The following is a 23,900-nucleotide window of genomic DNA, read 5'->3' as shown; positions in this document are numbered from 1 at the left end:
TTGTGAGATGGTTGGTTTGCATTTTTATATCAGATTGCACACTTTGTTCTTTGTTTTGGATCTTAACATGTCTACAACAAAGCTTGCAGATTGATGAGGAGAAAGCAAAGGAGACCATTGGTAGCAAAAAAAGTGCCTCTGAGCGTTTAGATGAAGAGGTACCTAAAGTAGCACAAGCTTGTTACTTTGCTGTTCTATTATTCATCTGTTTTTTAAAAGAAATAACATGTTTAACCTGATATTAAAACACAAAATTCATTTTTGAATATCTCAAAATGCTATTGTGTTCATATTCATTTCATATTTTTCCATATCTCCCTTTAGTTTGTATCAGTGTCCTCTAGTATATGTGTTTTAGTTATGTGACAATTTGACTTGATGTATGTGTTATGGCCACACTAGAATTTTACGGATGGTGACAAGCTTGAATGTAAATTTTGGGTTACAAAAACTTACATGGTTTTATTCATATATTATTATAAGATGACAGGCATGTTATATACTTGTGTGTTTATAGTATACTCTTCTTGTGTTCTATGGTATTCTAATTTCTTAATTTTCCATCAGTTAAGGGATGCTAAGATCAGGTTTCTTTCAGAGCTAAAACGAGATTCTGATGAAGAAAGATCAGCATGGAATGAACTTGCTGCTTCTCTTAAGGTAACATTTCTCTTTATATTTTGTTTATTTATGTTATTTTTATTCAATATATTCTAGGGTAGAATAAGTTTATGTTATGACTGCAATACTACTATTCGAAAGATGAATTTAATATTTCTGTTATACATGAAATGATGAAAATGAAGATTTCAAAAACAATGTTTTTTTAAGTTCTCAGGTAGAACAAGATGTATTGTAGAACATTGAGATGGATGTCTTACGAGTGTGGGCAAAAGTATATACATGAACCTTATGAAATTCTGTCCTGAAGAAAAGGAAGGATTATTTTTTCTCACTTGCTGATCAATTTAGTTGCATCGACTAACGACACAAAATAAAAATGTGTTCCTAATATTAGACCCTACTTTTCAAGTTGTCCAGAAATTAAACATATCTCAAAGAGGATAATTGGCCCTTGTTTGAGATGGAAGCATAGAGGTCATAGGTCTTGAAGTAGGAGAAATATGATCGTTTGAGGGTAAGCCAATGTGCAATGACAACTGGAAGGGTTAAGAAATTAAGAGGGAGAGAGGGTTAGGGTATAATGTTCTTTCTACTTTGTTCCCTCATTTCTAAGAGAATGCTGATAGGGGATGAGAAGTTGAGATTCGGATGCAGCAAACAAAGGCTTCATGCAGTATTGCTGCTTCACATCCAAAATATACGGTGCTTCAATGATAGAGGGGTGAGCAAGCGTTAGACCAAAATTTTTATAAGAACACAAATAAATAAAACAAAATTCAACTCACTTGCAAAATTATCAAGAATGTTCCAAAAAAAATAAAGAGTACATAGAGTTCTGTGTGCTGTTTTAAAATTGACTCTCCTTGCATCTCATCAGTTTTGCTATTAGTATTACTTGAGGTTGGGGGTAGGCACAGAGAAATACATTGAAGTTCTGCAGCAAAAGACAGTGGAAGATAAATGAGAAGCTATAGGCATCAGCTGCAGTAATGGAAGTACTAGTCTTGCTTTCAGCAGTTTCCATTGTATGTCAAGTGCCAGATGCTAGAGTAAATATTATTTCTTCTGAAAAACCAGCATGATAATCATTTTGGTCAAGATTCGTCATACTGCTCGGTACCACTCATCACTGATGGTATGTACCAGTCTGACAGGGGACTGGGGCGGTACATTGGTATGCCTTCATGTATCATATGTTGGTACGCTTGGTACATCTCGGTAAGACTTAGAACATACCATACCAACAACTGGTTGGTACACCGGTACGGATCGATAAGATGACCCATGATTTTGGTCAGGTAAGTGGAGGATGCTTGGCATTGCTTAGTGTTTTTCAAAATAATTTGTGCTAGACAGTGCTGGGACATTATTGTTTTTGTTCTAGGTGTGAGAAAGGCACCCATAGTGACACACATTGTTAAGCAGCTGTGTGATGATGAAAGGCAAAATAGCCACTTTAAACAATGCTAGCAGTAGTTGCGACAGCAACAACTGCAACCAACATTATTGGAATTAGCAACTAATGCCTTTAATGGAACGCCAAATAGCCACTTTAACCAATGCTAGCAGAAATTGCAGCTGCAACAACTGCAACCAACACTAGTGGAAGTAGAAATTAATACCTTTAGTAGTAGTTACCGCCTTTGCCACAACTTAAGCAACTACAACCAACACCAGTGGAAGCAGCAATTAATTCCTTTGTCAGCTGCACCTGCCTCTGCCAAGTTTAGCAGATCAAAAGCAACCATTGGCATTGTAGGAACATCAAGCATAAAAGAAATGCAACGAGTACCACGTGAGAATATTTATCAGCTTCTAAGGAACATTACCACTATTTTAGTCATCTGATCACTTGTCTGGAATTACCTCACCTTATGCGTCTTGATGGGTGAGCAATTTTTCTTTTAAGACAAATGGAAGTGCTAGGTAATTCTATAGATGAGTAGGTTGAGGTCGGAGGTTCAGGATGCCTAGTTTGTTGGAAGTGGTGCCAACAGTGTTATGTTAGTAGATTAGGAAGAGGTCTAATGATAGGAAGGGGAAGATTTATTTGAGACTATCTAAGTCGTCCCTGTCTTGATCAAGTGTGTAAAGTCTAGGTGAAATTAACTCTCTCTCCTCTAAAATGAAGTTTAGTGCATTACTCCCAACACAAACACTTGTATCATATATAACACGCAAATGCTTATATTTGAATTCTACATGTAAACAAGTATGCCAATGAACTTTGGATATTGCTTATGTCCTTTTTTTAAACACATCTATGAAGATGTCCATATCCAAGTAAAATGTTTTGTGGATAGCCTTTAGAAAACTAAGTGCAATCAAGTCAGGTCAGATCACATTCTCCTTTATTACGTTGTCGCCACGAAGCTATTGAACATCTTCAAACATCTGGAGTTATTGGAAAGGAACACTTTTTGGTTTTACTCTTTATCTCATTTTGACCAATTTGGAAGACGACTGACAGCAGAATTTTTAAGGGTGTCTGCACTGAGCCGTGAAGTTTTATTTGACACCTTCTCTTGGCTCAAAAGCTTCCTTGCTATTGTTAGCACTTCTCATATGGTGGATTTGATTTCATTTGACACCTTCACTTCCACTCTTGTTGTGCTCTTTTGCTTTTTTCTTTCTTCTTCTTTCCCTCTTTCTTTTTTTCTGGTCTAACTAGTCTTGTACGTAACTTCTTATTTTCATTTCTTTAGCGAAGTAAACTCCTGTTGTTGCTGCATTTGCCTCATAAACACTGAAGTAAAAAATCTAAATTTTCATCCTAGTCTATTTGTTACAATGATGATGAATTGTTTTCCATTTGGTCTTATTGTCTGATTGTGATATATCTTTTCCTTTTTTTTCGTTGTTATATATGCAGGTTGCAATTTTTAAACTTCACTATATGAACAATCATGCTAATGCATTTTTGTTTCCATCAATGTAGATGGAGTATCCCAGTTATACGCCATTGCTTGCCAAAATATTGGAATGCATAGTCTCTGGAAGCCCTGATCAGGATAAGATTAGTCATAATCAAAGGGTTAGTGTACTAATTGATTATGACCTTCTACATACTATATTTTGATAACAGCTGACTTTTTGTTGAGAGTTCTAGTCTCTTTCTGAATATTATAATTAACTATGTAATTTTGGTTTCGAGTAATTTTCAACTGGATCTCTAATTGCACGAATCTGGTTTCAGATTATTGATGCTGCCAATGAGGTCATTGAAAGCATTGACCAAGAAGAGCTATTAAAGTACTTATCTATAAAATCGGACCCTGAAGATGAAGAGGCTGAGGTGACAATTATTTAATTATTCATGTTATGATTCTTAGTCATTCACTCATTGTGAACTGATTCCTTCCAAAAGGCCTCATGATTCATCGTGCACATTAAGTATTTTCAGTATATCTGAAGTTCATTCTTATCAACAATTATTATTTTAGCTATAAATGTCATTACAGATTATTATTCTTATCAACAAATATTATTTTAGCTATATCCGAAGTAGTGCGATGCCTACTTCGCCTGTTGGTCAGCATACCCCTTGGACTGTACAGATTGAAACTGCTTGCTTATGTATCAGAATTGCCATTGCTGGTGCCGTACATGCTAGTTGAAAATGCTATACTTTCTTAAGACCATGGTTCGTCGTACCAAGGTGGACCACCCAATATAGGCGGTACATATCTGTTCGAGGGGGGACCAGCACATGGACCACTCTATACCTGGCAGTACATGTTACATGACCTCGTATCAGGTGATACAGGGTCTATACCAATCGATAATGGTCGAAATCCGACTATTGTCGATCAAGGGTTAAGATTGCCCTGTTTTAAACGGTCAATTTTGACCGTTTGAACCATAGGAAAGGGTTTTTAAATCCTTTCCTATCTCCTTTTACATCTCTCTCATTCTCACATTTTTACTCTCTTAAACTCAACAAAGAGGATCCTCTATTTGATAAGGCCAGAGATCCTCCACGTTATTCATATTTTATCACCGAGACAATAGAAGAAGAGGAAGCACATCCCCAGTAGGTGGAAGATCCTCGGTTAGAACATGGCAAAAGGAACCAGGCAACATTATGTTAGATTGCTCGAAGAACTAAAGACATCCAACTATCACAATCGTCCGACCAGCCTGTAAAGGCAAAGGGGAAGGCAGTAGCATCAGTCGCACCATTGGAAAGAATAGAGGCTGGCGACGAGAGACCTTGTCAATCGCATTCAACACCCCGCTCGATCTAGAGACATAGCAGTGACATGAACAACAATGCCTCGACTGATGATGGTGGCGATGTCGGAGAGTTGATGGTCTCATCTACATAATTTGAGAGTGGTGCATGGACTAAGGAGTAGTATTTTATACGTCACCCAAGATTCAGATCATGGTGCTCGACGAGGTACTATTCAAGTTTATACACAAAAGGAGAAGAGGAAGATAATGGATGATTTTAAGCAAATGTGACATATCTTATACGATGTAGACACAGAGCGAAGCTCATCGTATTTACAGTCGTTGTATTATGAAGAATCTTACGGCCAATAGCAGTACGGTGATAGTCTTTTAATAGTACGATAATCAATTTTATGATATGGAGCAGTAGATCAAGGCAAAAGTAAAAATTCTAACATTCTCCATGCTCTGCACCAATACATGTCACAATTGTCCTTGCCTCAAGAGTTGTCTCAAACACTTGGTTCATAACAATTAGACTACGACCATCACCATATTGATACACCAATGACATATGGTGTATTAGTATACTATGTCATGAGATTAATTTCAAGGTTGGGTCCGACAAACATATCAAATTGATATACATATACATAGGATCGAGGACCTCGATCTATCATCTATGGAGTCCTATCGTTACTTTTGATGGTAGAACCAGGTATATCCATCAATTGCTTATTTGATTCATTTGAATCTTAAGGTTTAAGTTATTTAAAAAATAATCTAATAATTCAAATCATTTCTTTGTAGATAATTTAATATTTACGGAAGGACGATATGGAACGTACTACAAAACTACTTCTTAAAGCCCGAAAAAGCTATATATCACTATTCATTCCTAATTTAGATTATTTTTGCTAAATTATACTAAATTTATATTCATTTCCAACTTAAAAACCCTAATCTGATTTTTTTTTCAAGAATTTTTAGACCTATTTTCAGTAATTTACTGTATCATCAGTATGTCTCATTGTACCAACATACGGTATGTTAGTATGCCTTGGTACGTATTGTATCAATGGTCGGCCGGTACACCGGTATGGACCGGTAAGATGAACCTTGTTTAAAATGAGTTCTGAATCATTTAATTATTTCTTCATAAGGTTATTGTGTAATGAGCTCTTATTAATTTCTGCTTCAAGGTTTCTATTTTCCATCTCATGTTTTTTTCATTAATTCTTACTGATTAAAAAATTTAGGTTTGTCCAAAAATTTGGAATTTGCATCCATTTGAATTTTTCATGCAGAAAATAAAGAAGAAGATGGAAGTTACCCGTGACCAACTGGCGGAGGCATTATATCAGAAGGGATTAGCTCTTGCAGATGCAGAGTTTTCTGAGGTATTATGATTTCTTAGATCGTAGTTATCATTTCCTGACCTTTTTAAACAGGATAATTCTCTGAATTGTTTCTTTTTAAAATAAGCTATGCTGCAATCTTGCTTTCTAATATTAACTGAAAATGGAGTTTCATTGTTTGTGATTTTCTTAAAATATACATAGTCCTGTAAAGAAGCTCAAATAATCTGAACTTATGCATTTACCAAGCATCATAGCTTAACCTTAATGTCCTTATTATCTTTTTTATTCATTTTTTTCTGTAAAAAACATGTTCAGTATTCTTGGATCTTATAATAATTCATTGTTAATATTTAATTATAAAAAGCATGTCTTTTGCACTACATTCTATTTCTTGCATCTCTTTTTCTACTTATTTTCTGAGTCTTCATGTTTAAATTTTAATTAATTGTATGGTGTTATTGTTTTGATATTGCAATCATCATTTTTTTATTCTTGGTGAACCTGGAAAAGCCAATCTGAACCTTGGATAAATGTTTTACAGACAGCTCAATAGTTCACATTCTTGAGAGTATAATTTTATATTTTAGCAAAAAATTGTCAGAAGATATGCCTTTGGTCAGCTTCAGCTGCACAGCGCTCCATGACAGCATAAAAAGCCTGGTTCAAGTTTTCTTACTACATTAATGATGCAAGATGATAGTGGTTTGCCCAATGTGTCAAGTGCGTTGAAAGGTGTCTATGACTCTATGTAATGTGGGTCTTAGTGGTTAATTTGAATTCAAAGGTTATCATGAGAAGTTGTCTTTACACTTTGGCAATTGAAGTCAGACGACCATAGAAATTGTTTAGCATGTGCAAGACTAAGCCTTTTGACATTGGCTTTATTCATATCTGGTAATTTTTTAATTCTAAAAAAAATAGCAATAAAAAAAATTAATTTTAATGAACTAGTTATGTTTGGTACAATCAGGGATTCTCTCTAGTTACATGTTGAATTATAAAACACATCTTTCAGGATTCTTTCTATGATTTTGTTTTCTTATTTTGTTGACTAGCATTTTCGTACTATAGGTATGTACTCGTGCATCCTGCTGGTCAATGACATTTATATTTTATATGGAAGCATAATTTGGCTGTCTTAATTATTTTTTTTAATATTGAATTCCTATTTCTCTGCTGTTTCCTTGAATATTATATCTGTTATCAATCAGTTGTTGACTTTTTTCTTCATTGTTGACTCACTAAATCCAATCCCTTGAAATAAGTGGCATGATCCATCCAAGTACTGTTTATTACTCCATGATGTAAGAGAATAAATATTGAATGGCGCAATTCCACTGAGTTTAGGATCTTATAGTTCAGATATCAATTTTCTATTGGACCAGCCAACAAATGTATTATATAAATCTTTGTTATGCATCAAGGATTTCCCAATTATTGCAAAAGTTAAAGCTATGCTTGTAGGAACTTATGACCTAAATCTTTTGAGTTGGCATGTTCAGTGTTAATTTCTCAAACCATATGACCTAAACCTTCCTATAATTAGTTGTACAATTATATTTGTCCTTTCTGTCTCTTATGAGGTTGCATAGCTCATTGCTTTGCTGGTTGAAGCAAGAGTGACAAACTTGATGTCATTGTGTGGCCTGCTTGCACTAAACTATGATCTGTATCACCCTTCTCCTCTATCTTGATTACAACAAATCCATGATCTGTGGTACCTCTCTCCCTCTGCCACATTGACTTTTAAAGCCTTCCTGTGTTCGATGTGTCCAAAGTTATGCATGTCAGTTCTTATTATATGTTCAGAGTTATTGTTACTGTAAAATGAAAATTGTCATCTTCATTGCTCATGCTCAATCAGTTCCTTGTTCAGACCAATGATTTTGTGGACATTTGTTAAATACTTCAGATAAGTGTACCTTATTTAGTAGTTACAATAGTTTTGATCTCTTAATATACTCGTACTTGATTAATACTTCTCAAGACTTCTCAAGTATGCTCTTTTGGTCTCGTAAAGCTTTTAGGATAGCTTCCTTCTATACTAGTAAGTTAGGATGCTTAGATGACTGGCCTTGATATAATGGTAAAATTGCTCCAATGAAACCTGGGAGACTAAGGTTTGATTCTCGGAAACAACCTTCCTAATATAGAGAGAAGGATGTGTATATTAATCATCCTCAAAGCCCGCATTGGCAAGAGTCTTATGTATTTTCTTTTCTTATATATTAGTTAGAATGCTTGCCTTATTACTCACTGTATCATTATTTATTAATAGGGTTACCAATCTAGTTTACCACCCTGAAGCTTGCAAATTGAGTGAAATAAAACCTAAATAGAAATTTCTGTTGCTGTATCCCTTACAAGTTTATCCTACTTTTTTCTCGGAACTTGTTGTTTTGGCATATATGTGCTATGCCATTATCATTTCTATATTGGTTCGTCTATTTTACCATCTCGTGTTGGGTACTAGGAGAATGGTTTCTTCGAGTGCTCAGGTTATAGCCAATTGAGACCACTTGTTTTCTTAAATATATTTTTATTTAATTCAGGTTGATCAGCCTGTGGTGACATCTGTAGCTGTGAGTGGCACCGACTTTGATGTGCCAAGTGATGAACCTGACATTTTTGAAGAAACATTAAAAGAGTTGAAGAAGTGGGTGGACATCAAATCCACAAAGTACTGCATGCTGTTGGTGGTACGTGAGCGACGTTGTGGAAGGCTTGGAACTGCTTTAAAGGTATAATTTGTTGACTGTTCCGCTTATTTTGTGTTTTTTCTTTGATAGTTTAATTCTTAAGGTGTATTCTAAGCATCCACTTATTTGCTAAGAACCTAGAAATAGAAAGTGCAAAATGGAATTCTTAAAGAAGCCCGTGGTTTCCTTCTATCGCGTTTTACTTTGTTCAGAAAAGGGACTATAAAGAGGACTTAAGTGTTCCATGTGAACCTGGGATATGTTTTGGTAATGTGCATCCACTGGAAAACAGTGCATCTGTCTGTCTAGTGACCAGCAACATGTTCAGGCAGGCAGAGTGTCTGATATCAAATAGATCACGTTATAACCCATGGAAAATTTGTAAATTTTGCAAATTTTTAACTATAACCATTAAGTATTTTTTGGTATGTTTTGTCTCCTCCTTCACTATGATTCATCCTTCTGTAAATTTTCATTTGTATGTAAATATGTGTTTGTATTACATGAATGGTAAGTAAATAGAAGTTGTCTCATTAACTTTGTATCGTATAGTTATTGGGAAAAGAAAGTGTATGAAACATAAATTTGGGCAATTAATTGATCATTTATGAAGCCTTTTAGTGTTTTTTGTTTTTAATATTGTGCCTACAGAATGGACAATATTCATTGAAGAACTTGTCATTGACCGTTCTTCTCATGTCCATTTGAACTTTCTCGTTTTTCCTCAAGTTCATAGACTAACATTGCAACAATAAGGTAGTTGTTTTAGAGTTATTTGCACCCCGACATAATTTGCTTTTGGAACTTCAATAGATCTAATTTGCATTGGTTAATAATTTATCTCCAACTGGAGAGGATTTGTGTCAGATTGACAGCCTGTCATAATTTGTTTATGGAACTTCAGTAGATCTTTGGGCGCTTTGAGTTTTGCTCTTCCTATCCAAACTCAAAACTGTATTTCTTGTTTTCAGATTTTTGAGTCAGTACACTAACGTTTCTTCAGGATGATAGTTGACTGATTATTAGCCTTATGAAACATTTTTTAGCTCTACAAAGTTGTTACAAACACATTTTTTTTATAGCTCTCCACTGTGTTTATCAGAATAACAATCATTCTGGTCAACAATTAGCCTATGAGACATTGTCCAGCTTCACAAGGATGATATAAGAAGATCTTTTGTCCCATAGCTCGCATTATGTCAATTAATACCCCCTATGTTCCTAGACAAGGCACTAGTTGAAATAAATATATAGCTAAATGATGAGTTTTATTTGGCCCCTGGACTTCAATTTGTCTCAATAGAAAAGCTCAAACTGTACTCTGATTCAATATATTATTGCAGTTAGTTTACATCAATGGGTATTGAGGGAAGCATGGTATGTCGTCAGTCTTTTAATATTATGATATTGTCAGCAACAAATTGGGAATAACAATAAGGCTTGTGGATCTGCATTATCATTTAGATAAAAAGGCCAATTTGAAATTTGGTGTTTGAGATGAAACAAATGCGACACATAATTGGTGTTTAGGTATTCATTATGATTGGTATCTTCATGTCAAAGTGGTTAAGCATGGAACTCCTGTATAGTAGTTACTGTTGGACATCTAATAGGGAAGAATAATCGCTAGGTACAAGAAGGTTTATGCTCTACATAACATATATAATTTCTTTTTCTTAAGATGCCTTTCTTTGCTGGCAGCATGTAATATGCCTGCCAGCATTTAGATCCTTGCTTTGAGGATGTCTACTTTAATTGCCCTGCAGACTGGGAGTTTCTTTAAGCAAATAGAAACAGATTGATGAAGCATTCTTGACCACAGATTGATGAAGCAAGTGTAGGTCATATATGGTTGTTTTGTTTGCTTAATATGATCGCAGAACTGTGTTTGTTTTAACTAGTTCTTTTTTCACATTTATTGCTTTAAATTGGTTCATATAGGATTGGAATTCTATGATAAATTGCTTTAAGAATAATACGAAATGGTAATACAGTTTTGTTTTCTGGTCCAATTGTATACGGAAAATTCTGATCATGCTCCCAAAACGCTATGTTAGTCAAGTTTGTGCCAGTTAACTGCTTGTTGATTAGTTCTTGATATGGTTGGATTCTTGAATGTGATGTCATGTGATAGCTCCTTGTAACTCAATTCGTAAGTTGCATTAAATAGAAATTGTAACTCAATTTTTAAGTCATGTTAAATAGAAAGGATTTGTGGACAAACACTATAAACTGATTTTTTCTGATGGAACTAGTGGAAAGTTTTAGTTCTCTTTTCTCAAGTTTTTATCCCAACTGTGCTGCTATTGGCAAAAGTATGGTATATTATATTTAAGTGATTTCTAATGATTCGACCACAATTGGCCACTACTTTTTATATGTAGTTTAGGATGATACATGAAAAGTTTATCAGGAGGTGTAATCATTTATAATGTTTGCTGCAGATCATGTTTACTGAACTTTTCAACAAGCATTTAATTTTCAAATTGATTGTTTCACTTTCATAAGATAAAAGTTAATGAGTTGCATAGAGAAACTGTAGATCAGAATTAGCTCATAATTATTCTTGTGAATCAAATAATATTTAGTTTACAGATTTACAGATGAGCTAGATTAACTTGATGATTATGTGGAGCTTTTCAGGTTCTAACTAATATGATCGATGGCGAGGCAGAACCACCAAAGAAAAAGCTTTATGATCTGAAGATTCAATTACTTGATCAGATTGGATGGACACATGTGGCTGTTTATGAGAGGCAATGGATGCACGTCCGTTTTCCTACAAGTTTCCCTCTTTTCTGATTCTGATATCGATTTCATATTGATTGATTGTTGTCTTAATAAGTATTTGTCTTTGCATTTATTCCCTTGCCTCATATATCAGCTTTGCAATATCCACTGAGAGTGACTGACACAGCAGAGTAGATTCTATTTTTGTATCATGTTGAAATGTTGACGTAACATGCCTCATATATCAGTCATGTTGACGTAACAATTTCTTCTTATGCAACGTATACTTGTGAATCGCTGCCAGGCACAGTGTCCTTCATTGGCTAAGTGATTTGTATTACCTTTGAAAAGCTACCATAATGATTGCACATATTAACCTCTTGTGTCTTAACATAGGTATGGAAATGATGTGTGGAGTTCATATCCAGAAGATACTATGTTTACATCATCGAGTGATATAAATAATTTATTATTCAGAGCTTTAATTGATTTATTAATATAGATTGCCTACCGAAAGGTACCAAAAGCAATTAGTATCATAATGATTTGCACCTATAAACCACTTATCTGTCTTTACTCAGATAATGTGTATCATAAGTTGAGAGGAATCAAATACAAAGACCATATCCTTCAAATTATCATGAGCGGCAACAGGAGACATATCACAAACAGCGGGCATCCAATGGTGCATATACGAAGTGGGGTTGTCGAAGGCACCTCCCTTCCCTGCAGACGAGACAGTAAATATACAATAACAAAAATTAAAAGTTTTAACTATCTAGAATCGGCTATGGGTTACATGAATCTTTTGTTGTCTTTTTGTTGTGAGATCGATAAAAGGATATTGATGAGACTAAGATAATAAATATGTGAAAGCAATTAAATGTTGATGATAATTTCTTTTATTAAGATCAGCTTTTGTATCCGAGAAAACAAAATAAACCATATCTTTACACTTGATGTATGTTGCAACCCAAATCAGACTTTTCGATGTCCTGACAATAAGGAAGCAGTGCAGTGTAGGATTGACTTGACCAACTTCTTTGTGGATTTGATTGTTTATGGGTGGGTGTTCTCTATACTCAATTCCAAAGAAGCTCCCTTCTACCAATTTATTTTTGGCATGGAGATTCTTGTGACCCCTCCAAGACCTAAAATAGATGACATTAATGTGTTAGATTGTGTTGATATTTTCTCTGCGGCCTAAAGCATACAATGTCAGTAAAGGAATCCTATCTGGAAAATTAAATTCAATAGCAAGTCAGAGATGTCTTCCTATCATCAAGACATAGTTTGCATCTGGCACAACGTCTGTAAGAGTTTTAAGAACAATAGTTTCTTTACCTGATTTGATGGTATCAAGTCGTCACATGTGGAATCACAAGGATATGGACAATCAACTTCCTTGGCCATCCCTCTGCCAAAGTACCAATCGCCAACAACCTCCGCAATAGTCTGAGGAAGAAGAGCATATTTAGTTGCAGTGAAGGCCATCAATATATTTTAGGACGGAAGCAAATACCTTGTTGTGCAGTCTTGGAGAATTGGGGCCAAACCATGCTTCTTGCAGTTCACTCTGGCAATGCGTAAAGCAGGAGTTTATGAACATCCCACCATTTTGTGATCCTTCAAATGATTCGAGAGCTTTGAGCATCTCATTCCTGAAACCTGAAACCAAGCGGTTGCAGTATTGGTGTGTTACTGCATAAATTCATCAAGGAAATTTCATCGAAAATGTTTCGGTAATCAAACTTTCATGTGTAGAACAATACAAAGTTCAAAAGCAATGATGCAAATTGTCAAGTACAGAATTCCATATCCGAAAAGAAAGAAGGCAGTGTTCACCTTGCAGAATAGCTATTTGGATTGGGCTGCACGCCATTGGATTTAGCTTGCAGCGGTACCAGCGTCCTCGCGGATCAGCAGATGGTGGCACAAATATATGATGGAACTGCTTGGCGTAGAGTCTCGGATGAGTGATCGAAATCGAAGTCTCCGAGTGACAACATCATGTCGGAGGATGCATGAGATGTAGAAGAAGCGGATGATGCAGACTTACCTGGTATACATCGTAAGCTGAGTTCAAGATGAAGTATGGTGTTCTGATGTAGCTCAATGCATGCTGTGGAAAGAAGCACTGCACAATAGTGTCATCATCAGTATCACAACTTTCTGCACTTCATTCATACTATCAACACTCGGGGAGTCGAGAGAATTTTGGGGACCTGATAGGCAAAAAGGCCATAAGAAGATGTGCAGTTTGGATTCAAATTCTTCTGCACTCCCTGCGGCACAACATCCAGTTTTGCAAACCTAAATGTCAAAGAAAGAACAAACAGCAGCAGAAATCTGACCTGCAGACTGACGAGGCTACTGAAGAAGGATCTTATGGTGTACTGTCCTGAGACATCTCTCCTGCCAATCCAAGAACTAGAAACATTAGTGAAGAGCATCATCCAAATCACACATGAATCGAGGTACAAATGGTAGCATTACACATCGAGGAAGAACCCGGCGTCGCTTATGCATTTGACGGTGGCGGTCTCTGGTACGAACCTGGTGAGATCATCGCAATGAAGAAATGTAGCTAAACCCCCGGCAGAACAGCCTGAAAGCAATACCTACGGATTGGAATTAATAGACAACATGAACAAAAGCACGATGGTCTGCCTGAATTGTAGGCGCAGAGTCACATGGATTGTTGTTCTTGATTTGAACTGAACTACAAAGACATCGATTTCTTGCACAGACATGAAAGAGCTACAGAATCGGAACATGGAATTTGCTTTCTCAAGGCAAAAGTTAGTGACCGGATCTTACCTTGTCTGCCTGGATTAAGCCTTTCGGGAGAAGATCAAGAACAATAGCTTTCCATATCCTTTGCCCTCTGAAGTAAAGAGTAGTCGTCTGCAAGCACATGAATCATCGTTGTGCACTCAAGAGGATCTCCCAACACGATCACACAAGGACAAAGCAAGCTTATAGCATGAGATAAAAGGAGCCGAGTCGAGATGGCTTACGCTGTTGAGGAACTCCGAGTCGCCACCAAAGGAGGCGCCATCGCAGTAGCGAAGCTTCACTCGGTTCCAGTCGTAGAAGTCTACCAAAGGAAGAGAAGAAGAAGAGGTTTCGGTCACTCGATCCAAAGGTAATGTCGGAAACAACAGCAGCTGCGTGTTTCGACGATGGAAGGGAAGAGGGGAAGGGCTGAAGACCGGGGTTGGCGGTGGAGTCGTTGCTTAGGATCCCGGAGAACACCTCCAGCTTGTTCATGTACCGGGTTGACCCCCGTCGCGTCTTTGACCGCGCCGCACACGACGCCACGTCATTGCACCACCCTCCTCCCTCCAAATTCAAACGAACATTACAAAGTCAATCATCTTCCTATTTGTACCCAAAGTATGTCAACGGGCTTATGTGATGAAAACTTTGACTATCGATAACAAAGATCGAAACTTTATTTTGCATTAATGGTTTTAGAAATTCCAACCATAATAATATTATTATTATTATTTGGGTGGTTTGCATATGAATGGTATTTTCAGTGGGTTTCTGAGGATTATAATTACATTTTAATCATCAGAAAGACGAGGAAGTATTGCGGACTGCTCAAAGTGTATCTATCAGTGTGTTTGCAGAGAGGGTTGACCGATTCAGTTGACAATTAAGTCAAATGCACGATGAAAAGAAAACATGGCTGGTTGACCAGGTGTTGACCTTACCTCGAACTGCAGCAGCCAGTTGCGAGCGCCGCTGCCGAGCCCTCCGTGGAGGTGGTAAGCCGGTGGGCTCCCGTCCAGGCACACTGCATCGATCAATCGACAGTCTCATTCAATGCCGGTGTGCTGTCAAACGTTTTGTGCTGGGCCAGTGTTGGATCTCTTTCTCGTTCGAAGGACCACCGTCGGCAATCAAATAATTGAAGTGCAGCGGGGAGAGAGAGAGAGAGAGAGAGAGAGAGAGAGAGAGAGAGAGAGAGAGAGGAAGGAGACTGGCCTGCTCCGGTGGAACCTGCGTGGGGGACAAGAGTCATGGCTACTAGCAGCCTCTTCTCCTGCTTCACCTCGAGGCAGTGGATGCTCCTCCATGGAGTAACTCCCAGCAACATCACCACCACCCAGAGTGCACTCATCATCATGTACGCTCGAGGGAAAAAAGAAGGGTCAATCGAGGACAAGGAGGAAGCCAAAGCAGATGGCGGCACATAGAGAAGAGAAGCGGAGAAGCTCGGAGGTGTGCATCCTCCTCGCCGATCGAATTCCACAAGTTGCTTACTCACTTAGAGGAGAGAGAGAGAGAGAGAGACGGAAACGTTTCCCAAAGAATTGAAATCGAATCCAGCAAAGGGAGAAAAAGGAGAAAAAGTTGAACTTGACTACCTTTTCGGGGACCCCGGCGAGAGAGAAGAAGAAGAAGAAGATGGACGGAAGAACTGGCCGGTCTATGTGACCGCGGAATCCACCAGCCACAGGTTTGCTGATGCGGACTGAGATTTCGGATTCGGATTTCCAATATTGTAAGCCGTCGTTAAGGGTGGGAAGGGATGGTTCAGTAAGCGGGTTGAGGATGCGTGGAGCGGGACAAGAACCCGGATCCGTTACTGGGACCCTTCGCGGAATAAAAGAACGTGGCAGACGCAGCTACTGACTGGTAGGTGGATGGGTGACGTGAAGTGGGCCCGACGGCCATTTCGCCATCAGAACCGTCCATTTCTTGTCCTTTTATGGACCTTTCGGCCACGGGGCGGCTTCAAGGAGACAAAAGTTATTCGATGGCCTGTACATGAGATTTAACGCTCCTAACGCGATGGAAAGTCGGGATGGTAATGTCGTAATCCTATAATTTCTTTTATAAAAATATAATTTAAAATATTTTTACATAATATTATTATCTTGGTGTTGTTTACCGTTAACACGGCCCGATTCAATATCGAAAACATAAAAATTCATCATAAGAGCCCACGTCGGAAAGAACGAGATGACTCGAGCGGACAACAAAGGAGGTAGGTAGACTCCCAAGACATTTGGAGACTCCTAATGGTTGACTCCCGAGGTACGACTTGTATGCTAAAGGAAGTTCAAGAATATCCCTGGCTTGACCTTCCAAAAACGCTTGGCGTTACTCTAAGGTGCTCTTTAGATGTACTTGGATCCTACACAAGCGATCGATATAGGGGAATATCTTGATCCGATCTATCGATGCTCAAGTCAATAAAGTGAAGGGGGTTCAATAAGGCTCAAGAGTGTTGAGATAGAGTCTGTTTGCTCTCGTTTAGCCTGAGGGCTTGGATTTTATACCTGAGCGATCGGTGGCATGAAGCTAACGATGAGTTAGGGTGTCCCTTACCTTACTAAGGGATCATTGATGGTGATAGCCGATGATTGTGTTCTTTTGAAGGACAACGTCATGGTAGAACACCTATGATGATATACTTTGTCGAGGTTTGTGGCTTATCCGGGACAAGTAGGGGATAGCTTCGTATGTCGTTCATTTGAAAGATAGGATTAGGAAAGTTGTGCCATGCCGTCGAGCTTCAATGCATGCATGTAAGCCTTCCCTTAGCTATGGTTGAGGTAACTTCTTCGTGATAGGGTGAGTTGACAGTGCCATTATTTTACCTATCATATAATATTTATTATATAATTTAGTTCATAATTAATCAATAGATATGACATTAATAACATATCTCAATCTACAACCAATCCTCTCATACAATTGATTCAATAATTCCTTAAAATTTCATAATATTCAATGAGTAATTAATTCATATTTGTTTGAGCAACTTTAAAATATTAAAGGATAATTATATGAGTAAAACATAGCTAAGCATCTTGAATAATATGTTAGTTAAAAATTATCATAAATAAATATTAAAAAAATATATAATTTTTTTTATGTATTTAATATATACTTTCGAAATATGCATGAATATCAAATACTTTTTTTAATGCTCATACAATCTATAAAAATTTAAACGTCCCATGCACTTCAAAATCATACCTTCTTAATATAAAATATTTAAATATCTTCCCATGACTTCTTAATAATACTTTTCAAACCAAGATGTATTTACATATATTTTCATCATAAAATCATAGGTATAGTTAAAATGTTACATATCAAACCTTAAATATTATAGTGTAAAGACTACTATTACTTTTCATAATTCAAGCATAAATATAGCTAATGATTTACAAGTGTAAGTAATTTATACTGATCAAACAACTATCATATCACGAAATAATAATAATAATTACTGTTTTGTTTTGAGAGAGTCATATCTTTCATCTCAATTTCATAAAAATACTTTAAAAAAATTTCAAACTATCAGTATTTAAATTTTTACATAATAAATTGACTTTTAAATTAAATAAATCATATATATTTATAAATATCAAATATATATATTAATATTTTTAAAATAAACGAGACGAAATCATCATATATTTATTTATCCTGATGGCATGTAAATATTTTTTTCCTTATTTTTCTCAAAACAATCAATTTTCTCTTCTTTTATTTCATTGATAACATAGATATCAAATTGACTAAGAACATCAAAATTAATTAATCTATAATCTAATATACAAATATAATTAATATAAATAAATAAAACCCATACCTAATATAATTTTGATGGAACTTAATTCATTTGATATCCAATGGAGTCATCCATAATTTTCTTCTAATTCTTTCTCTTCTGCTCTTCCTTTCTCCACAGCTGCTGAGGCCTTTCCTCCTCTTCTGTTCAGTTTTCTTCTTCTTCTTCTTCTTCTTTCTCCCTTCTCATCTTCGCACAGCCGAGATCTCCCTCCTCTCTCTCCTTTCTCCCTTCCCTTTCTTTCTCCTTCTTCTTCTCTCTCTGTTTCTTCTTTCTCTTCTCTGCTCTCACACCCGATCCTTTATTTTATGTTTCTTTTCTTTCTCACCTCTTCCTTCCCCGTTATTCCTCTTCTTCTTCCTTCCCCACTCAGCCTCTCCTTTACTGATGAGAGAGGGGAGGCGGTGGGAAGATTTATGTCAGTTTATACGTAAAAGCCCAATAGAATATATGCAGAGCTAATTGTTAGTTCTGAAATCTTGATTGGTCTGCTACAAAAGGCACATCGATTCATGCTTTTACTCAAACTACAGGTTTCAGTTCTCATGCTAATGTTGCCATTGCTCAAAGCGGGCACCTGAAGTCCGCATCGTACGGTAGCCGCCAATGGAGAGTCGTCACCAACCAACCGAAAGCATCACAGGCATTTGCCAATCACTCTTTGAAGCGATCGCTTTATCATCACCGGAGATGCCACGGTGGTGCTTCGGAGCTGCAGCGAAGACCAGAAGAATGTCAGCAACCCAAGAGGACACCAGGGAATGCGGTTTGGTTGTGTGGGATTTGGGTGGATCCAAACCTTGGATTTCACCGTCATCGCAAGCATGCCGTCGACGGTGGACGACTGCACCGACAGAGGATCCAGATGGAGGTTGCTCATGGACTCCACGATCTCCGGCAGCAGGTACTCCCGCCATGGGCAGTGCATCTTCACCACCACCTCCTTCTCCTTCATCGTCACACTGACTTCGACGCAGTGGTGCTCGTGCTCGGCCTCTGCTTCGTCCATGTCGCGTGCTTTCCTCTTGTTGGCCGACGCCTTCCTGCCGTCGGTGATCTCCCTGTGGATGTAGTTGTCTGATGTTCTCTCTGATACGTCAGGATGCTGCTTCCTTCTGTCTCTGCCGCTGAGCTCTGCTGTCTCCCGGCAGGATTCGAGCTCCTGCACTCGTCTCTCCAGCTGCTTCAGATACCGTGTGGTGTCGTCGAGGATGGATGCCTTGTCGACCTGATGAAGGAAGAAACAGCACTATGAGAGAACGCAGATAAGCCAGAAGAAACAGGTCCGATTACCTTGCTGATAGAAGGAATCAATGATCTCAGAACCACAAACTTCTCGTTCAGCTTCTCCCTTCTCATCTCGGACAATAAATAGCTTCCACCAGACTCTCCTTCTGGTCTCCAAGCTTTCTCCATGTGACCGCCGTGCAACCATCTTCTATCCATCAAAATCTTCTTCAGCAGAGTCTGAGGCGTGCCAGTGAATGGCTTTGGAGTGCTCAAACCTCTTATCCAGACAACAAAACTGGATTCATGAGAAATTGTCAGGAAGCACAAAACTGGCTTCGAGTTCCTTAAGATGACTGCTACCGTCTTGGCATAACGCGAGTCGTCGCCGTCGAGTTCCAGCGAATTATGCTTGCTGCAGTTGCCCTCTTCTATGCAATCAAGCATCTGATTGCTTATGATTTCCTTCTTCGCGGAAGTGACAACTCTTTGGGCACCGACACATGGCATCGGGAGGCACTCATTCGAGTTCAAAGCTCCAAGCCATGGATTCTGAGTCCGAGATATGCCGGTCAATCCATCGGTCCCGAATGAATCTTCGCGCGGCTGATTGAGGCAGTACACATTCGAACTGTCATCAGGAGAAACTATTTCTGGTTCCTCAACCTTGTCTTGGACCGGTTGTGCGTGTTCAGCAGCTGCAGCATATGAACCAAGACCAAACGGAAGATGCGTTGGATCGTTCTCCGATGCCGCTTGACGACCACTCATCAGATCATGCTCTTCCAAAGCCATAGAACTGTCCACATCATTATCGAGACTGGGGCACAGGATGTCTTCATCGTTCTCAGTCATTTGCGGACTGGATGCCGATTTCTCGGAGCCAACCGGATTCGGCATCTCCCGGAAGAAACTTGAGATTTGCTTGATGAGAGCAGGATCCTCCAAAACCTTGGAATAAGCGACATCAAATTAATTGAGACGTAGCTGTATGAGAAGTCTAGCTCGAAGAGAGGAACAACCGATCGATTGAACTCACCTTTTCGGTTGTTCCGAGCTCCAATACGCCGCCGGCGAAGGGGATGCAAACCAGAGTCTGCAGAAGGAGCGAAACGGGAGCAGATGCGAATGTGAAATCGACACAGATACATAGAGATCAACTGGAAACCAAGACCACGATCCTACCTGAATAGATGCGCTCTGAATGATCCATGCCGGAGGCCGACATATCAGAAATGAAAAGTAGACGAACATTAGCTTCTGTTGGGACTAATATAATCATAGAGTTGACCTAACTACGACTTCGGAGAGCCTAAATAAGGTCTATGTAATCTACCTTTGCTAGAAGAGAGCGCGAAAAGATCTTGCTATCCGCGAATTGAGCGTTGTTCAACCAGATGTGCTGATTGGTCGCGAAGGCTTTACCGGGCAATCTGAAATAGAAGCAGAATGATATTGACATCAACATCTAACATAGCAGATAAGAATGCTTCCGCTCACTTTTACACCTTCTTATGCTATGAACTCTGTTCGGTCGAACATGAGCTCAAAGAACTAATGGCAGAGAGAAAGAGACTGTACCCTTGTCCCGGAGTGAATGTGAAGGTCATGCAAACCAAGTAATACCACTCTGCATCAGTTAAATCTTCAGGAGACAGTGAAGCAGAAGGCCTTCTGGTCTGCTGATTGTTATCTCCCGCAGAAAGCGATCCATACAATTCTCTCAGTTGCTTACTCCTCTGAAGGCCCATTTGATCGGCTTTAAGTTCCATTGGCCGCGTCATCTTCCTCGTCTTTATATCACCATTGTAGTACCCGTCGGACCACGCCAAGACACTGAGAGAAGATGCAGAGAGATTTGGAGTATTATCCTCGAAGAACACAGTCGGAACCAAAAGGCAGTCATCGAACAAAGACAGTACAATTGTTCGAGCGTGTCACCAGCGAGTTGGAGCAGTTTCCTTACCCTGGTTGACCCGTCGAGGGAGACCAAAAGATTGCATAGCTCCACTGGATCTCCCTAACTGTGGCAGCGAGCTGCTTCCTGAGGTGCTTCGGCGACAACGCTTCATGGATGGTACCTACGTCCATTGCTCTACACATCACCTGATCTCCGTCTAGCACACCAACAAAGGCCACCGAGTACTATCACCTCAGAGCAAGCGCTGCTTTCTCCACGCCATGTTTTCGAGCCCAGTGAGAGGGAGGATCTCCTTCTATCATGGAGCTAGAAATCGAGAAACCTTCACTGGTCAGGTCAGTGACAATGACGGAAGCCGAGGGGCTCTGAGCTTAACAAGCAGGTTTGTGGAGCTTAATCTGAAAGAGAAATCATACATAGTATAGTTGTCTTCTTTCTCTGGCACGACTGAGGCTCGTCGCTCTCAAAAGGAGAAGAAATTGGCTGCTATCGTCATCCAGGGAAGACAAGAAACCACTGTCATCTTGGTTGAGCTAAACACCAGAGTCCACCCAACAGTCTCTCATGCGTCCCAAACAAAATTGACGGAAGACAAACAAGCAGATTCTGCGGGGAGCAGACGGCAGGACGTTTGAAAGGAGCCAAGGAGAGGTCACGTTTTATCTCATGGCCTCGTGCAAGCAGCGGGAGGCTCCGGAGGAGGGGAAGGTAAATCTGTATCAGGTATGAGAAGAGACTAAAATGTCAGAATGTCCAAAGAAGATTCTGATAGACACAGTGTTTGATATCTTCTCTAGCTCTCTCTGAGACATTGGCTTTGCTGTGAATCCTCTTACTAACCATAAGCAGCTCGGACAAGCACACCAGTACATCATTAATGGGTTTGCAAGCCAAGCAAAAGCCACAAGGACCAACCTAACGTAAAAGCTTCTCTTAGTGGCTCTTTACCTTTCGTTCTGAGGATTCCCCTCACCTTTTAGGATTGAAGGGCAAGCAGATCGGACAGAGGACACGGGAGAGCACAACAAATAAAACAAACCCCTCTCTATGTGTGTATAAGAGAGAGAGAGAGAGAGAGAGAGAGAGAGAGAGAGAGAGAGGGCATGATTGAGGTACTTTTACGAATTGGATCACAACTTGCAGCAAAAATTCCTGTAGAGAACACTACACAGCCGACAGATGCAACAACATCTATCAAAAATACAACAGATGCAACAAATGGAACAGCCATTCCTAAATTTTCTATTACTTTTGTAGCAGAACAAGTTGTAGGAGGAGAGGTGCACGATTATGCTAGAATTGATTAGGATGGTACACTCGTGACATTTGGCTTACATACAGTTTATGAGCTCACTATAAGAATGTTGTTAATAGACTCGAAAAGATTATTAGCATTTCAAATGACCTTCTCCTCTCTCTCTCTCTCTCTCTCTCTCTCTCTCTCTCTCTCTCTCTCTCTCTCTCTCTCTCTCTCTCTCTCTCTACCGAGGAAGAAAGGAGTGTGGAGCTCACCTGCTGGAAACAATGTGAGCTGGAACTATCGAAGTGTGCACCTTCATCCATTCACCACAGGAACTGCGTGCATCAGCATGCAGCAGGCCCCTTCCTGCAAGAATATATTCTTGTCAGTCTGCTGCTCCTCCTCAGGGTTGGATATTGAGGATTCCAAGAGAATTTCTAAATGTTGCACATGGACTTCTTTTTACCTTTAATCATTGTGAGACACTGCACCCTTTGATCATTGCAGGTTACAGTCATGCTTTCATGCTCTTATCCTTTTGCAAATGGTGGCACACAGGTTAGCTGATACTTGTTCCCTCATCACTAGGATTATGTCATCAAGTAAGAAGCTCACTAAGCATTCCTTTTTGGGTCTCAATAATCCAGGAGTGTGGCTACGAGATATGCTAACCTAAAAAATACTTTACCTCTAGTATTTAATGCTGGAACACAAACTTGCAGAATGATATAGTCGAACTTGATTTCTTCATAGCAAGATTCCATAAAACCCATAAATTTACCTTTGCAAAGTCATATCTAAGAGTGCATAAGGTATGCATCAATGTGTGTATGCGAAGGGTCAATACAGGGTATTCTTTCTTGCAAGCAGAAAGAGCTATCTGGTAGCGGTTTCAGAAGCTTTTAGGTTGATAAACCATTAGAAATAGTGATCCCACGATCCCCGTGAGAACGTCATCATCCTAATCCGACACTTCACAGTGGTGGTAAAGCTTGGCTTTGGGTTCCCAACGCCAAACAGTGGAGCAGCAGCAGTAGCAACAGTGACAACTCCTTGAGGAGGAAGACGAGGAGGGGCCTCCACCGAGAGAGAACTGAGTTGATGTGGATGTGACCAGCATGCGGCACTGAGCTCCCTCACATGGACCATCTCCTGTCCTCAGATCTTCCACGCCATCGTCTTCGTGGAGGAACGATCGGATCATACCAGTCCAACGGTTGCCTCTCCGTGAGAAGAAGATGGCGACGACTTACTTGCGTCTTCATGCGGAGACAAATCTACACTGCATGTCCAACTTGCATGTCCTGTGGATTTACTTTCT

General features: G+C 39.1%; 3 protein-coding genes across 8 annotated transcripts in view; 1 reads left to right on the top strand and 2 right to left on the bottom strand.

The window, feature by feature from the left end:
* Positions 1–11,981, top strand: part of LOC103970347 (tripeptidyl-peptidase 2) — a 45,810-nt gene extending 33,829 nt beyond the window's left edge. For both annotated transcript variants that reach the window (XM_065089131.1, XM_065089130.1), the window contains 7 exons: positions 90–158; positions 568–660; positions 3,563–3,658; positions 3,821–3,919; positions 6,108–6,200; positions 8,714–8,902; positions 11,504–11,981. In XM_065089131.1, the coding sequence (XP_064945203.1) occupies positions 90–158; positions 568–660; positions 3,563–3,658; positions 3,821–3,919; positions 6,108–6,200; positions 8,714–8,902; positions 11,504–11,662 (798 nt within the window). In that variant the 3' untranslated portion in view covers positions 11,663–11,981. The remainder of the gene's footprint in view (positions 1–89; positions 159–567; positions 661–3,562; positions 3,659–3,820; positions 3,920–6,107; positions 6,201–8,713; positions 8,903–11,503) is intronic.
* A 62-nt stretch (positions 11,982–12,043) lies between these two features.
* On the bottom strand, positions 12,044–16,063 carry LOC103970345 (pectin acetylesterase 9). 4 transcript variants are annotated; one of them, XM_009384088.3, is made up of 13 exons: positions 15,587–16,062; positions 15,313–15,395; positions 14,806–14,935; positions 14,611–14,690; positions 14,411–14,497; positions 14,087–14,211; positions 13,945–14,005; positions 13,816–13,875; positions 13,650–13,727; positions 13,436–13,541; positions 13,113–13,258; positions 12,935–13,045; positions 12,044–12,316 (listed from the first exon to the last, which is right to left on the bottom strand). In XM_009384088.3, exons 1-13 carry the CDS (start codon positions 15,726–15,728, stop codon positions 12,221–12,223), a joined length of 1,305 nt encoding a protein of 434 aa, XP_009382363.2. In that variant the 5' UTR covers positions 15,729–16,062; the 3' UTR covers positions 12,044–12,220. The 4 variants fall into 4 exon arrangements, with proteins under 4 accessions (XP_009382363.2, XP_009382361.2, XP_009382364.2 ...); XM_009384086.3 differs by having other exon boundaries at positions 13,816–14,005; positions 15,587–16,063; XM_009384089.3 differs by lacking the exon at positions 13,816–13,875 and having other exon boundaries at positions 15,587–16,063.
* Positions 16,064–18,680: 2,617 nt separating this feature from the next.
* On the bottom strand, positions 18,681–22,344 carry LOC135585785 (transcription factor EGL1-like). 2 transcript variants are annotated; one of them, XM_009384084.3, is made up of 9 exons: positions 21,756–22,344; positions 21,385–21,645; positions 21,000–21,254; positions 20,755–20,851; positions 20,604–20,618; positions 20,458–20,514; positions 19,485–20,369; positions 18,991–19,419; positions 18,681–18,903 (listed from the first exon to the last, which is right to left on the bottom strand). In XM_009384084.3, the coding sequence occupies exons 2-9, from the start codon at positions 21,519–21,521 to the stop codon at positions 18,829–18,831; spliced, it is 1,950 nt and encodes a 649-aa protein (XP_009382359.2). In that variant the 5' UTR covers positions 21,522–21,645; positions 21,756–22,344; the 3' UTR covers positions 18,681–18,828. The 2 variants fall into 2 exon arrangements, with proteins under 2 accessions (XP_009382359.2, XP_064945186.1); XM_065089114.1 differs by having other exon boundaries at positions 21,385–22,344.
* Positions 22,345–23,900: the final 1,556 nt, after the last annotated feature.

Source organism: Musa acuminata, chromosome BXJ1-11 (genome assembly GCF_036884655.1).
Source record: "Musa acuminata AAA Group cultivar baxijiao chromosome BXJ1-11, Cavendish_Baxijiao_AAA, whole genome shotgun sequence".
Classification (NCBI taxonomy): Eukaryota; Viridiplantae; Streptophyta; class Magnoliopsida; order Zingiberales; family Musaceae; genus Musa; species Musa acuminata.
The sequence above is the reverse complement of the archived record's forward strand: the minus strand, read 5'-3'. Positions and strand labels throughout refer to the sequence as shown.